The sequence below is a fragment of the Pelophylax lessonae genome (assembly GCF_965119305.1).
Source record: "Pelophylax lessonae genome assembly, chromosome: 11".
In the NCBI taxonomy this organism is placed as follows: domain Eukaryota; kingdom Metazoa; phylum Chordata; class Amphibia; order Anura; family Ranidae; genus Pelophylax; species Pelophylax lessonae.
Window position 1 is genome coordinate 215009521 of NC_138778.1, and position 17094 is coordinate 215026614.

At 40.9% G+C, this 17094-nt stretch overlaps 1 protein-coding gene across 1 annotated transcript; it reads right to left on the minus strand.

The window, feature by feature from the left end:
* Positions 1–5571: 5571 nt before the first annotated feature.
* On the minus strand, positions 5572–13844 carry PCK1 (phosphoenolpyruvate carboxykinase 1). Its single transcript, XM_082271603.1, has 10 exons — positions 13789–13844; positions 9552–9801; positions 9244–9425; positions 8913–9116; positions 8620–8807; positions 7786–7948; positions 7133–7357; positions 6680–6811; positions 6402–6497; positions 5572–6288 (listed from the first exon to the last, which is right to left on the minus strand). Exons 2-10 carry the CDS (start codon positions 9773–9775, stop codon positions 5834–5836), a joined length of 1869 nt encoding a protein of 622 aa, XP_082127729.1. The 5' UTR covers positions 9776–9801; positions 13789–13844; the 3' UTR covers positions 5572–5833.
* Positions 13845–17094: the final 3250 nt, after the last annotated feature.

Below are 17094 nucleotides of genomic sequence, written 5' to 3' on the forward strand. Positions count from 1 at the left end.
GCACACCAACAGGCCAGATTTTAAGTATTACCTTGGGGAGATGCAGACTAGAATACTGCAATCACTGAGCAGCAAATGATATCACCTGTGATGCATTTCAGTTTTCTTACAAACCTGGCCTGTTAGTGTGCCCTGAGGACCGGAGTTGAGAAACACTGGTCTAGAGCACTCCAAATGCTATTAGCCACATGCAGTGTCTCACTCTATATTAGAGGATCCCTTAATGCAGTGGTCCTCAACTCCGGTCCTCGGGGCCCACTAACAGGCCAGATTTTAAGCATTACCTTGGGGAGATGCAGACTAGAATACTGCAATCACTGAGCAGCAAATGAGATCACCTGTGATGTAATTTAGTCATCTTGCAAACCTGGCCTGTTAGTGGGCCCCGAGAACTGCCTTAATCAACCTTGAATGACACTCTGCACTTCTACCATAGGATCCTTTCTGGAATTCTGAAAAACACCCAGTCACATGCAATATGGAGGAGAATTTTTAATTTTGCAATCTAGTAGTTCATGTGGACTGTGCCATGGTTGGGTTTTTAACCACTTTACCACCGGAGGATTTTGCTGTCTTACGTCTGGGCCACTTTTTGCGATTCGGCACTGTGCGAATTTAACTGACAATTGCGCGGTCGTGTGACACTGTACCCAAACGAAATTTACGTCCTTTTTTTCCCACAAACAGAGCTTTCTTTTGGTGGTATTTGATCACCTGTGCGATTTTTACTTTTTGCGCTATAAACAAAAAAAGAGCGTAAATTTTGAAAAATAACAATATTTTTCACATTTTTTATAGGAAATCCCCCCCCCCCCAAAAAAAAATGTAAAAATCAAAACCTTTTTAAATTTTTGGCCAATTTGTTTTCTGCTACCTATGTTTGGTAAAAAAAATCACAATAAGCATATTTTGATTGGTTTGCGCAAAAGTTATTGCGTTTACTAACTAAGGGAAAGATTTCTGTCATTTTTGGTGTTTTTTTTTTTAACGAGTAATGGCGGCGATCTGCGATTTTATTTGCGGGACTGCGACATTGCGGCGGACAGATTGGACCCCTAACTGACATTTTTGACACTTTTGGGGGTACCAGTGACATTTCTACAGTAATCAGTGCTATAAATATGAACTGTTACTGTAAAAATGACACTGGCAGGGAAGGGGTTAATTTTATTGGAGAGGGAGGGGTTAATGTATGCCTGGTGCTTACTAACGTGTGGGGGGGGGGGGTGTGACTGAGTGACACAGGGACAGATCGCATGTTCAGCTATCTGTCACTGTTTGTCACTTAGGAGCTTAGGAGATCGGGCGGATCTCCAGACTCGATTCCCCGACGATCGGGGAAGAGCGGCGGTGATCACTGCCGCTCCTCCCCTGGCCCGACTCCCGCTGTGACTGAAAACAGCGGGAGCGAGCCTCCGGCGGCGGCCTCACGCGCCGCCTACAGGGGGAGGAGTCCAGCAACGTAGGTCTACGTCGCTGGACGGAATCGAGCCACTTTGCCGCAGTACAGTCAACGTGACTGGTCGGCAAGTGGTTAATTTTGCAATCTAGTAGTTCATGTGGACTGTGCCATGGTTGGGTTTTTAATAATTGGCCAATTATGATTTGATTTTATTAGTTGAATAGCGGGTTTTGTATTTTCTAGATCAGCCTTTCTCAACCTTTTCAACACAGAGGAACCCTTGAAATAAATTTCTGGTCTCGGGGAACCCCTGCTAAAAATTAAAAATCTACAACTTATGACAAATTCGTGTGACAGTCAGTGGGAAGAATGCTCCTTACTCTGCTCATCATTGGGAAGAATTACCCCCTTACAGATAGCTAAAAGGAACAATGGTGTCAGTGGGAACTTATCTGAGAGGGAGAAATTGCCGATTTCTCAAGGAACCCCTAGCAACCTCAGGAGGAACCCTGGTTGAGAAACCCGGTTCTAGATTACAAAGCCTCATGCACTCGGGACGTTTTTACAGCGGCTGTTTTTGGCATCAGTTGTTTTTTTCTGCAGCCAATAAACTCTTTACCATGTCATCCTATGTGTCCATCCACACATAGGCTGTTATCAGTGGTTTTTGGCAGGGGCAGTTTCTGGCTGGAGAAAAACCCAGAACTAGTGAGTTTTAAGAGACGTTTTTCAGTTGTAAAAACGCTCTAACTCTGATAAAAGCTTAAAAATGCTGAAAAACGCCAAAAAACGTGGCTATTCAGCGTTTATCAACGTTTTTGAGCCATAAGCTTTTGTGGGAACTCCTTCTACAGCTACAGCTTTCTACTGATGTTTTTTTTTCGATAACGTCCAGTGTGCACGAGGCCTAAGTGTTTAATAAAGTTTTTTATTTTTTCTTTAATGGTTACATGTGTCAGACTCAGGGCTTTTTTTCAGCGGGAACGCGGGGGGACGCAGTTCCGCCACCTCCAGCGCTGAATGTATGTAATGGCAAGGGGTGCTGGGCTTTCCTACTGGGTGTCTTTTGATGCTGGCTGGTGGGGGATCTATTGTTGCTGGAGGTGATATATTTTTGCGGGGGGTTTATTGTTGCCGGGGAGGTCTACTGTTGCTCCTGGGGGACCTATTGCCTCTGGAAGGGATCTGTTTTTACAGAGGGGGTCTATTGTTGCTGGGGTTGGTCTTATGTTACTTGGGGGTGGTCAGTTGTTGCTGAGAGGGATCTACTGTTAGGGGAACCGTCTATTGTAAATGGCTGCTGGAAGGTCTATTGATGCTGTCTGTGGGGAGATCTGTTGTTGCTGCTGAGGGTCTATTGTTGTCTGGGAGTATTTTGTTGTGGCTAGTCCATTGTTGCTGGTGGGATCTACTGTTTCTGGGGGGTCCTTTGTTGTTATTTTTCTTCTTTTCTTGTTATCATTACCAAATCCCATACAAATTACTTAGTACCACTTGATTCTGTATTCTCTAAAAGGGGCAGTACTGGGAGGTGGGTAGAGGGTGGAACCTAGGAACGGTGCTCGGAGGTAGGTGGGGGGCGGAGACAAGGGGTAACCCCGAAAGTGGGAGTTCCTGCACCTATTCTCTAAGAAAAAAAGCCCTAGCTCAGACTACTTTACCAGGTCTCCTATATACTGTATATATGTCGATCTAGGGATACATTATGCATTTTTGCACATTTGAGCTCAATCTGGTTTTTATTTTGTGTTTCTTCTTCCATGTATGCACGTTCCGACAGTTCCCTTATTCAAGTACACTTTTTTCTCTTCTGTCTTGAGGACACATTTTATCTTTTTTTTCTTGAGCTGTTCTACAAGCCAAGGTATTATTATTTCTGTCCATCCAGTCCTTAGGTTTATGAAGCTCTGCCACACAGCACAGGTTTAGCAGGGAAGGGGCCCTGATCTTTCTCTACTATGGTCAGGGCCGGTGCTTCCACTAGGCAAACTAGGCAGCTGCCTAGGGCGCATTGCAACCTAGGGGCGCAGCCATGAAGTGGCACTCTCTGTCCATCATGAATGATCCTTGTAAGTTGAGGGGAGGGGGCGGCAGTGGGGGAGGAAGAATGGACAGAGGAAGATGCCAGGTGTCTGGGGCAGTGGCCAAACTACCAGGCCCTGGCTTTCCACCACTGTTGGGGGGGGGGGCCCAAGAGGCAGGAAGGGAGCCCACAGGAGTGCTGCCTGCATGATCATCCTCTTTGGCTGGAGCTGAGTGGTGTATACCCTGGGCAGGAAGTGACTCTCTGCACTGAGCTGGTGGGCAGCCGTTCATTTCCCTGGGTCGATATAAGGCAGGGAGCGGAGGAGAGCTGAACCTGACCCCAAGCTTGGCACTGGAGGGCGGCACCTTTACTGGAGCAGAAAAGACAAGGCACCGGAATGGTCTGAGGAGGTTGGGGATTAGGGACGTGTGGAGTTCTCTGACTGCTGCTTCTCCCTTCACCAGGAGCCAGTTGGAGCTGTGGTGAGCACTGTGGTCCAGAAGAGGAGCATCCTAGGAGGAGGAATCAGCAGGATCACGGTGAAGGAGGGCAGAGTGCAGGCCACTCTCTTCATACCGCCTAGTGAGTGTCCCCAGAACAGGGGATCAGGGTCCCTGGGTGTGACATGTAGGTTCCCTGGTGTGAAAGGGAACCAGGGTCACCAGGTGTGCCATGGGGGATAGGGGTCACCGGGTGTAACAGGGTTTCGGGGTCAGCAGGTGTGCCATGAGGAATTGGGGTCCATGGGTGTGCCATGGGGGACTGAGGTCCCCAGGTGTGCAATGGAGGAACATCAGGGTCCCCAGGTGTGACATGGAAAACATCAGGGTCTCCGGGTATGACATGGAGGAACATCAGGTGCCCCTGGTGTGACATGGTGGATCATCGGGGTCCCTTGGTGTGGCATAGAGGAATATGGGGGTCACTGTGTATGACAGCATAACATAGAGGAGCCATCAGATCAGGGTCACTGGGTATGACATAGAGGAGTTTTTAACCCCTTCCCTTTTTATTTTATTTTTTTGGGGACGGGGGGGGGGGGGCGCAAGTAGCTGGTCTTGCCTAGGGCGTAATATAGTCTAGCACCGGCCCTGACTATGGTAACACAGGTCTTGTCCCTGACCTACACTATGATTGGACAGTAACGGAGAAGCAGCACACTAATTAGCTCATCTCTCTGTCACTCTGTTCTCCTCCTGTCAGCATGGTTCTTGCACTGCAGCCCACCTGATTGGCTCCTTGTGCTGCTTCTTTCTCCCCTTTCTAATGCCTCGTACACACGCAACGATTATCGGCCGTGAATTTTTGGCCAACGACCGATCGGCCGATTTTCGGCTTGTTAGTATGATGCTTCCAACAACCGACTCCGACTTTTCGGCCGAAAAAAATCTGGTGTGCAGGCTATAAAATTTTTGTTGGCCGTCACCACAACGGCCGATTTTACGTCAGTCAGTACAGATTTCGGCAGACAAAAATCTGATGAGCAAGACTGGGCATGCTCAGAGAAGAAAAAACACACGGAAAGTAAACCAGCACATGACATCACTTCTGAAGTAGATTTTTGTTGGTCGAGAAAATTCGTGTGCAGTCTAGGCACATTCCAACCAACACAACAACACTGGACAAAAGTCGGCCAATTGGTCGGCCGATAATCGTTGCGTGTGTACGAGGCATAAATCTTGCTGTTCGTGGACCACAGGCTGCTGATACCAAGTCCTACTGTGATACATACACTACTGGTGTTTTTTTATATCTGCATGGACTTCATAATAAATAATATATAATAATATGTAACATATGTGCAGTATAAATCACTAACCAGGTATTGTGTTCTTTATTGGACCTCTGTTTCCCAAAATATTAAATGTCAAGTCCTTTATTATTTTCTTATAAAAACAATTTATTTTGCACTTAATGACATTGAGAAAATAATGACACGAGTATTAAAATATATAAACAGAATATATAGTTAGGTATAAAATTTATAAAGTAGGCATTACCACAAGAAAAATGTACTTTCTCTTAAATTCTCCTAAAGTGCTCCTTCTTCTCCAGAACTCTCAGGATTCTCAACTACGACCTCCTATCTCCCATTCACTTTTGACGTTCACACTTAAGTTTTCCTATTACAAGCTTTAGGATATTTTTTTTAGTCCTCCTTTTTACTCCACCCTCTCTTTTTTACAATACATAACGCAGAGAAGGAATATAGAAAGAAAGGAAGACAGGATACAGTACGAACTACTACATAGGTCACCCCCGTTACATCGAAAAGCCCAAGATTATGTGGTACAGAATAGGAACCATGTGCTTATTTATTCAGCTGGGGACCCAGGTTCTCGTTTTAGAAATAAGTGAGTCTCTAAAACTGAAACAAAGTGCTCTATATCGACTTGCTCTGCCCTTCACAACTGTTTCAACCTCTCCGCCAAAGAATCCACTTCCCACTCTATTTCGTAAGGCAGATCAGCATTAACTTGGTCATCCAAATATTTTCGAATGTCCTTGACTTCATCTTCCCAGAATTCTTTGGATATTTCGAACAACTCTTCCATGTTGATGTCTCCGAGCCCTTTCAGGTTAAGAGAGCCTTCAGCGGGAATGTAGCCAATAGGTGTCTCCTTGGCGCAGTCTTCTCCATTGATCCTGTTGAACATCCATTCGAGAACTCGAATGTTTTCTCCATAACCAGGCCACAGGAAGTTTCCTTGCTTGTCTTTTCGGAACCAGTTGACGTGGAAGATCTTAGGAAGTTTAGCAGATGGGAGGTGCTCCATGCTTAGCCAATGGGCAAGGTACCGGCCAAAGTTGTATCCAAAGAAAGGCCTCATGGCAAACGGATCATGCATGATGACCTTGCCTACAAAAGAACCAACATAAGTTCTCAGTTACTCCCTTTAGCCACCATAGTTAGTGTTTATTATTTGATGCTAATAGGATGGCTGATATGGGTAAACTTTTATGGTTACTCACCTTTATGCTCAGCTGCAGCTGTTGCTTCAGACCTCATTGCTGACCCAACAAAGACACCATGTTGCCAACTCATTGCTTCATAAACCAGTGGCACACCTAGAATTTATAGTGACAAACTGGTTACATAAGACCATAAACAAATCAACTGTAATATTCAAGACAAGAAACTGATTTTCAACAGTCTACAGCAAATCTATGAAAATTTAATTTTATTTTTCCTTTATTTTTGTTTTTTCTTACATGTTGAGTTTCATTTTTTTTAGCTTTAGATTACATACCTGCAGGTCTACGGCCACCAAAGATAATGCCTTCGATAGGTACACCTTCCGAAGATTCCCACTCGGAGTCAATGATTGGGCATTGGCTGGCCGGAGTACAGAAGCGAGAGTTGGGATGAGCAGCAGGTTCACCTGGAACAATTGACCATTTATTAAAATTAATTGTTCAAATCCTTGTAATATGAGAGTGGATCATTCTAGGATTATTTTAGTGTTTAATTAAAGTTTTTGGAAGGTTTACCCATACTTAATGCCCCATATTTAAGAAAAGTATAAAAATATTATGGGTTAAACCTAGTTAGTGGACTAAATTAAAATTATGACATGCTTGAACAAGAATTACGCTTGCTCAATTTGATCTTTGGATTTTCTGTTTTATGGTAGAATGGGGCTAAAGCATTCTGTTGTATAAAATGTGTTATTTTCAGAGTTATGCGCCCCTGGGGGTCTTACCATCTTCAGGTGTCCATTCTTTGTTTTTCCACGACGTCAGAGTGACTCCTGGTTCTAGTTTCACATCCATGCCTTCCCAGTAGACTCCACCATCACTGGTCTCTGCTACGTTGGTAAATATGGTATTCTTTCGGATGGTTTCCATGGCGTTTGGGTTGGTCCTCACAGAGGTTCCAGGGGCCACACCAAAAAACCCATTTTCAGGGTTAATAGCTCTTAGATTGCCTAAAAAAATCAATTATATTATCCAATTAGTATGCTAATTTAGACATCAACAAGATAAATGCTCTTTAGAGGGCAAAATACATTGGAAAACACTTAATGGTACATTTCCCAATTATGTTTTTTGAAAAAATGTTTTTTTTTTATATCCTATAAATCCATGATGCCCAAACTGCAGCCCTGGTGCCCCAACCCATCTCCAGTTGCTTCTTTGAAGCTTTCTGTAGCATTAAATTAGCTGAATATTATATATGGTCCTTTGGTGATGTAAAGGGCTGCACATGAGGCCCGTACATCAAGTTGGTTGACCACCACTGCTATAAATGATAAAACTTTAAAGAATAATTTACACCTACTTTTTTTTTATTTTTTATTAAAGGTCTGTTAACTGCTAGAGTCTGTATGTACTCTAAATGTCAACTGATTATTACCTTGTTCATCAAACTTCATCCAGGCAATGTCATCACCAACACACTCAATCTTCCAGCCTGGCAGTGCAGGTCGCATCATGGCCAAGTTGGTTTTTCCACAAGCACTTGGGAAAGCAGCAGCAAAATATTTCTTCTGCCCTTCAGGATTGGTGATTCCCAAAATCTGTGAGGATCAAGGAACAGAAATACAATATTAATATAATACCTAAGAGAAACTTAATTTCATTATAGGTCTTTAATCAAAGATCAAGACCATCTGATATGATATTTAAATTAGAATTTCACATAAAAATGCAGAAGATAGTCAATGACCAACATGCGACTAATGTGGTCAGAGAATACATTTGAGGGTCAGTGACTCAGTCAGTGTTGAAACTTGGTCAACATACGAGCTAGGCAACTAGAACTTCGAACAAGAGAGCTTTTAAGCTCAACTCCGTGGACGTTTTCTTTTTTTTAAAAAAAAGTCTCTTACACGCTCTCTACTGTGCGCTACTTGGCCTCTTTATGCTCTAGTGATGCACTCTTTTTTTCTCCCCATGAGGATGTGCAATCAAACCACCCTGTATGCCCAGGAGAATGATACAGAAACCCACATTATTATGTGGCATTAGAGGAGGACCAGGGTACCTAACAGTTCAGGCCAAAGACAGATCTGAAATGTTATGTATGCTAAAAAAAAAAAATTCAAAATTCATGGGGAGAAGTGCTGCAAGCAGGGGTACACCGAACTTGGTGTTGGGCTTAAAGCAATGACAACCTATGTAGTTTCTCAGCTTAGGATACCTTCACAGGCTTAAGTTTTAAATATCTGTGTTTGGTGTTTATTCGTACCAGCATGTGCTCTGACAGCCAACCTTCTTCTTTCGCAATCCGACTGGCAATTCTGAGAGCGAAACATTTCTTCCCCAAGAGAGAATTTCCACCATAGCCACTACCAAAGGAGATGATTTCTCTGCGGTCTGGGATGTGTGCAATGAGTGTCAGCTCTGGATTACATGGCCAGCTGTTCACCAGCGGTTCTGCAAAACACATGTACAAATATTAATGATTTGCCTTGAGGCCATTTCCTTTACTTCATATGCAATACATATGCATACATTTTTAATACTGTCTTGTTGACTTACTTTTTAGTGGTAAAGGGCAGCCAACCGAATGAAGGCATCGAACAAACTCCCCTTCTCCAAGGGTATCCAAGACAGCCGTTCCCATTCGGGTCATGATTCTCATACTAGCGACTACGTAGGGTGAATCCGTCAGCTGAACGCCAATCTTTGATAGTGGGGATCCAATAGGACCCATGCTGAATGGGATGACATACATTGTACGGCCTGCCAAAAAAAACAAAGCCATATAGACATTAACAACAAAGGTAGTTGTTTAAACATTGAGATTACCTAAAAGAAGTTGTGCTAAAAGCACAGTTCAGTGGGTCGTTTAGGGACCCCATTGCTGTACCTTTCATGCAACCAGGGAATCTGGACTTGAATGCTTTCTCAAAATCATCCTCGGACATCCAGCGACCTAGTTGGCTAAGTCCGCTTTTGGCAACAGGCACCGTATCTCTTTGTTCTTGAGTAACTATTACAGTTTTGCTTTCAATTCTTGCCACATCGCGGGGATCCGTACGAGCCAGCCAACTGATATGGTGAGAGGAGAAAAAAAAGTGTTAACAAGTGAACTCTGTAAATGCTAATGTAAGTTCTATGAGTAATATTTCAGATGAATTCTCAAATCTTTCCCAGCCTACAATAGCATAGACGTACCAGTTCTCATATTTGGGCAGTCTCTTGATCATGCCAGTCTCTTCCATCTGGTGGATGAGCTTCTTGTTCTCCTCTTCGGAGCCATCACAGATGTGGATGTTGTCTGGCAAGCAAATGCGGGCATTGGAAACGATAAAATTGACCACTTCGGAACTTAAGTTGTTCAGATCTCCATGTGTCACGAAGCTTGCAATATCTAGCTCGGTCTTCTTCTGGGATGGCATTTTGATGTTGGGTATTTTTTGTTAACCTTTGGAGAAATAGTTAGAGGTTTAAAATCATGACTGTTTAAAAGCTACACTGGCAGGCACTATATAAAATAGCAAATATTCTGAATTCAGGTATAGGAATAATTGTTAGCAATTGATATTGCCTTTTTGTATCTTCCCAATCAGTACCCCCATTTCCCCAACTACCATTGCAAAGCCAAAGTATGGTGTTACATTCCTGTGCCTGTGACTGACACTTTCCTTGTAGCTTAAAGTAGGTGGATGAGGGCACGTAATCTAATTTACTAGTGCCCACGTAGTAATTGTGAAATATACCTTTTGGGTGCAATTAACTTTTAAACTCGTATAAGCTGCTAAATAAAGGATATATTCTTGGATATATTTAGCAGGAGTTCAACATACTTTGCTGACATAAATCAAAGTGTCACCATCCCTCTGACTAATGTGCAAGTAAAACGCATACATCCGAATAGGAGTCTAAAGACACCTTAAAAAGAATTATCCTATGTCACAAAGCCATAAAAAATTTATATTTTTTTATTGTACAAAATTATTATCACTAGGTCAAAAAACATTTTAAAAGAAAAGAAGAGCACAGAAGGAAATACGTGACTTCACTGTAAATCTATAACAGGGTCACAAATTTAAAGTCCTTGGTATCGGTCACATTGTGTTATCATGTTATCTTCTCTATAATATTCCTTAAGCTGGACATAGATGGGGGCGAATCTCAGTTGGGTAATGCTGAACAGACCGAGATTCAATCCATCTATGGGCAGGTTGATTGTATTAAAGTTGATCAATCTCAACTTCAGTACAACCAGCCTGTCAGACTTTTTGCATTGTGTCCTGCTGGTCGGGAAGGCTCCCCGCCAGCATAAGACAATAGTTCCTTGGAAGGGTTCCCCCCCATCAACACTGAACATGTTGATGAGAGAATCAAGCAATTTTCTTTCCTTCCACCCATGTTGGAAGGAAAGAAAATTGTATCATCTATGGCCTGCCTTTAACGAAGAGAAAGTGAGAGATTTTTCTGAATAATGAATATCAATGTTATGTTTTTTATATAACAAGATCTGCTTCTTCAGACACAGAGACTCACAAAATGTATTAAAATTTGATGCAAGCATGCATCTATTGTGGGGTTTCTCAACCAGAGTTCCATGGAAGCCTAGAGTTTCTCCTGAGGTTTCTAGGGGTTCCTTGAGCAATGAGCAAGTTCTGCCTCTCAGATAAGTTCCCACTGACACCATTGATCTTTTTAGCTATCAGTAAGTGAGAAATTCTTTCCAATGACCACAACTGTAAGGAGCATTCTTCCCACTGACCATCACACTAGTGTATCATGAGCTGTAGATATAGTCATTTTTAGCAGGGGTTCCCTCAAACTGGGAAGCTTTCTCAAGGGTTCCTCTGTGTTGAAAAGGTTGAGAAAGGCTGGTCTTTTGAGCATCTCATCCCATCCTGAACATATTCCCAAACTGGTCCCTTAGGGCTAGTGGGAAAGCATGGGCATGGAGGGTGCCCTGGCCGGAAGGCCACCATTGGTAATGGAGAGAATCGCAATCCTTTCCGTTACCATCTCTGGCCTGGCTGCCATAACATATGGTGACAGATATAAAGGACTTTAAAATCACATTGAATTGGAGGAATAAGTATTAGAGGGATTATTATCATTTGTGACCCTGTTATACATTTATAGTAAAGCCAGGTGTTCACTTTTTGTTCTCATTTTTTTTTTCTTGTAATCTATTTATAAACCTTAAGGTTTCACTTTTAGCTTTGTAATAGTAAATATTTTATGTGATATCTTTATAACTTTGTGGCACAGAATAGTTCTTGTAAAAAGTGTCTTTATAGTTCCATTTGGATCTTTTTATGTAAGTTGCAATATACTCCACCTTTCTGAATTGTTTTCTACTCAAAGAACAGGAATTTATTTTATGTTACTTTAAATATCATAAATACGAAAATCACTTTTACTAATTTTTTATTTATATGATTCCTACTGTAATAAAGTGTATTGTATTTGTACTGTCTACCCTCAAGTTGTAAAGCGTTGTGTAAATGCAATATATAAATTCTGTATAATAACAATAAAATGGGTGGGGGGAGGGACAGTTTCCAGTTTAGGTAAAATAGCTATTGTATTTTGAAAGCCACAGCTGGCAAATGTGTAAATAGGTAAAATCTGGACATGTCCAGCCTTGCCACAATGCAAGATACAATGGGATAAAACCAAAGGCAACCGATGGGAGTTAGCAAATGAAAGTTTGCCTATAATTGGCTGTAAGTATAAGCTCTATCTAAAGTTGTTATTGTTTTTTTAGGGGGGGGGGGGGTTCTTCCTTTAAATTTTGGTCTCAAATTATTTAAATTATGAATAGAATAATAAGGTAAACAGGGAAAGGGATAGTGTGGAGGGATGGGGATGTTGTAGAGCATCCATTCTCCATCAGGGTTCCTGCAGAGGTTTCCAGGGGTCCCTTGAGCTGTGGCTGATTGTCCTCCTGTCTGATATTGCCTTCATAGTTGCCACTTGGCAGGGCCAGTAGCATGGCACCAATGATCTTTTCAGCTGACTGTAGGGTGGTTTCATAATGTAAGGAGCATTCTTCCCACTGACCACCAATGTGAGGGACATTCCTCCCACTGACCACCAATGTAAGGGACATTCTTCCCACTGACCCCCAATGTGAGGGACATTCTTCCCACTGACCGCCAATGTAAGGGGCATTCTTCTCACTGATAAACAATGTAAGGAACACTCTTCCCACTGACCACCAATGTAAAGGACATTCCTCCTATTGACCACCAAAGTAAGAAGCATTCTTCCCACTGACCACCAATGTAAGGGACATTCTTCCCACTGACCACCAATGTAAGGGACATTCTTCCCAGTGACCTCCAATGTAAGGGACATTTTTCCCACAGACTGCCAATGTAAGGAGCATTCTTCTCACTGATAAACAATGTAAGGGACACTCTTCCCACTGACCACCAATGTAAAGGACATTCCTCCTATTGACCACCAAAGTAAGAAGCATTCTTCCCACTGACCACCAATGTAAGGGACATTCTTCCCACTGACCACCAATGTAAGGGACATTCTTCCCACTGACCACCAATGTAAGGGACATTCTTCCCACTGATAACCAATATAAGGGACATTCTTCCCTATGATCGCCATTGTAAGGGACATTCTTCCCACTGATAACCAACATAAGGAACATTCTTCCCAATGACCACCAATGTAAGGGACATTCTTCCCACTGACCACCAATGTAAGGGACATTCTTCCCACTGACCACCAATGTAAGGGACATTCTTCCCACTGACCACCAATGTAAGGGACATTCTTCCCACTGACCACTAATGTAAGGGACATTCTTCCCACTGACCACCAATGTAAGGGACATTCTTCCCATTGACCACCAATGTAAGGGACAATTTCCTAATGACCTCCGATGGACTTATCTTGGCAGGGATTCCCTGAGACGCAAAAATGATTTCAAGGGTTATTCTGGGGTAAAAAGATTGAGAAAAGCTGCTGTAGAGCTTCATAATTTATACAAGAGTATGTAGTGAAATACCAAACCACATGACTCTAACACAGAAGGGCAGCCATATTGATAGCCAAACCATAGTCCAGCCAATCAATTTTCTGGGACCTGGTGAAATCCCAGAATCTGGAGTCAGGAAGTACCTCCGTTCTCCATCCTATTGGCAGGTCCTAGTGAGTCAACAGGCTGCGCTCACCAAATGCTTAAAGCATATCATCAAAATGGCTGTATACTTAACAATAGACAGGTACACTTAACAATATTAAGATTTTCCAATTCATTCACAGGCATTTATACAATGTAAAGGGGAAAAAGATTAATAATGCAAGCAAACATAATACACAAAATACAGAAATATGCAAAACTTGACAATTGTTAAAAAAAAATCATCATCAAAGCAAAATATGAAAAAATATAAAATTGAAATAAAGTTTTTGCACTTACAAGGAAAAAGTAGTAGAAAGTTGTAATTCTTCCTTCTTCTTTAAAGTCAAGTAGGTTGGTTTTCTTCTGATGACACCTGGTAAAAAGCCGGTTCTTTAAATAGCAACAAGTAACAAACTCCGCCCCCAGTTCCCCCACTCCCCCCCTCCTCCTCTTGCAGGTCTGTCCCTTCGTCATATTGATCTGTTCCGGCTCTCAGACCTGCAAACAAGTTTTTGTCGTAAGAGAGTTTCTGATCAACAAAATTCCTTTAAGAGCTAATGATTGATCAGGAAGTGGAATACAGGATACACTGCGTACCATCTTATTATCGCCTGGGGCCACAGGACACAATAACAAAAAAACACCTCTGTCTCCCCAACATGATAATTCTTGGTGGAGTGATTTATGTAAAATCTTTTTTTTAATAGAAATGTAAAATTTTTATTTTGAACTTACATTTTTTTTTCTTTTTTTGGAATTGAACAAAACTATTTTACATATGAATTATCTTTTTTTTTTTTAAGCTTACATTTCCCTTTTTTATTGGAATTGCACAGCACTATTTACATACGATTTTATAATTTTTATTTTATTTTTTATTTTAAGCTTACATTTCCTTTTTTATTGGAATTACACACAAATATTTAACTAGGAATTATCATATTTTTTTTTAAGCTTACATTTCTTTTTTTTATTATTATTGCATTTGCACAGAACTATTTATATAGGATTTATCTTTTTTTTTTTTTTAAGCTTACATATATTTATTTATTTTTTATTTTTTATTTGAACAAAACTATTTACATATGAATTATCTTTTTTTCTCTTTTTCCTTTTTTTTTTTTTTAACTTACATTTCCTTTTTTAATGGAATTGCACAGCACTATTTACATATGATTTATTTTTTTATTTTATTTATTTATTTATTTAAGCTTACATTTCCTTTATTATTGGAATTACACACAAATATTTAGCTAGGAATTATCATATTTTTTTAAGCTTACGTTTTTTTTTTTTTTTTGATTGGAATTGCATAGAACTATTTAAATAGGAATTCTTTTTTTTTTTTTTTTTTTTTTTTTATTTTAAGCTTACATTTCTTTTTTTTTTTTTTTTTTGGAACTGAACAAAACTATTCACATATGAATTAGAATTTTTTTTTTTTTTTTTTTAATTTTAAGCTTACTTTTTTATTGGAATTGCACAGCACTATTTACATACGATTAATCTTTTTTTTATTTATTTTTTTCATTTTTTATTTTAAACTTCAATTTCCTTTTTTATTGGAATTACACACAAATATTTAAATAGGAATTATCATATTTTTTTAAGCTTACATTTCCTTTTATTATTGCAATTGCACAGGACTATTTATACAGGAATTATCTTTCTTTTTTTTTATTATACGTTTACATTTGCTTTTTTTTTTTTTTTAATTACACAGACCCATTTATACTGTGTTTATTTTATTTTTATTATTTTATCATTTTCCTTTAAGCTAAGCTCACGATATGGGATGCGACGCACAAAAAATCGCATCCCAAAGCGCAGCCATTAATTCTTAAAATCGCACAAGCGCACGCGCTGTCGCACCTCCATGGGTAGGAACAGAGCCTTAAAATGTTAGTCCACCTTTTTAGAAAAAGATATAAAGGTGAACTAACACCGTACACCCTCCCCACACCCCCCCCCCCAAGTCACCGCCGTACCGCGTGGGTGATCAGCTGTCGGTACCCACTTCTTTCTGCACGGCCTCTGGGATTGATCAGAGCGATTCTGATTGGTCAGTAGGGACAAGGTCACCTATAGCCCAGGGCGAACATGTCAAACTGCGACCCCCCCCCCCCAAGATGTATGAGTATTATGTGTCAGCAAACCCCCTCCCCCCAAGATGTATGAGTATTATGTGTCAGCCAATGCCCCCCTTAAAAAAAAAAAAACTGCATGATCGCCCCCTAAGCATAAATTCCCCCTTCTACAAGTAAGTACAAATTGCCCCCCCCTCTTTGATGAAATTCCCCTCCTCCAGTACATTTATTTGCCCCCTCCATTCCCCAAATCCCCCCAGCACAAATGCCACCCCCCCCCCAAAAAAAAAAATCGCCTCTACTAGCACAGATTTTCCACCCCACAAATTTCCCCTCTGAGTACACATTCTCTTCCAAATCCTCCTTCTAACACAAATCCCTCCTCCTAGCTCTTCTGGGATTGATCAGAGTGATTCTGATTGGTCAGCACTGGCAGTGTCAGGAGTGGACAAGGTCACCTAGAGCCCAGGGCAAACATGTCAAATTGCGACCCCCCCCCCAAGATGTATAAGTATTATGTGTCAGCAAACCCCCTCCCATTTCTGCTAGTAGAGGTGATTGGGGGGTGTTTGTGCTAGAAGAGAGAATGGGGGGCCACCCCCCCTTCTGACAAAAACACCCCCCAATCATCCCTACTAGCTCAAATCTCCTCCCCCCCCCCCCTCTACCATTTCACCTCTTCTAACACAAACCCCCCAAATCCCCCCTCCTAGCACTTCTGGGATTGATCAGAGCGATTCTGATTGGGCAGCTGATTAGCACAAACACCCCTCAATGATCCCTATTGGCACAAATACCCCTCCCCCCTCTACCATATCACCTCATCTAGCACAAACCCCCCAAATCTCCCCTTCTAGTACAAATACACTTCTCCCCCCCCCCTCCCTCGCTACACAAATCCCACTAAATCACCCCTTCTTTATAATGGGGTTCTCTAATAAAGAGGGTTCTTTAAAAATGGTTCCCTAATTAAATAGGGTTCTTTAGAATAGGGTTCTTTATAATAGGGTTCTTTTATTTAAATAGGGTTCCTTTTATATAAGGGTTCTCTAATTAAATAGGATTCTTTATAATAGGGTTCTTTATATTAGGGTTCTATACTTAAACAGGGTTCTTTTTATAAGGGTTCTCTAATTAAATAAGGTTCTTTATAACAGGGTTCTCTAATTAGGGTATTTTTCATTAGGGTTATATAATAAATAGGGTTCTTTATAATAATAAATTGGGTTCTTTATATTAATAAATAGGGTTCTTTATTATAAGGTTCTCTAATTAAATAGGAGTCTTTATAATAGGGTTCTCTGATTAAATAGGGTTCTTTAAACCAGGGTTCTCTATATAGGGTTTTTTATATTCTGGTTCTTCAATTAGGTTCTTTTTAATTTTTTAATTTTTGTTCTTTATTATTTTTTTAATAATTTTAATTAATAATAGTTTTTAAATTTTTAAATAGGGTTCTTTATTATAGGGTTCATAGGGTTCTCTAATCTGATTTCCTTATTTTAGGGTATTCTTA

Excerpts from the sequence above, each read along its gene's own strand:
- PCK1 (XM_082271603.1), bottom strand. The coding sequence starts at position 9,775 with ATGCCATCCCAGAAGAAGACCGAGCTAGATATTGCAAGCTTCGTGACA. Across the intron at positions 8,808-8,912 it reads CTGCCCTTTACCACTAAAAA|AACCGCTGGTGAACAGCTGG; the intron begins GTAAGTCAACAA and ends TGTGTTTTGCAG. Across the intron at positions 6,812-7,132 it reads AGAATGGACACCTGAAGATG|GTGAACCTGCTGCTCATCCC; the intron begins GTAAGACCCCCA and ends CAATTGTTCCAG.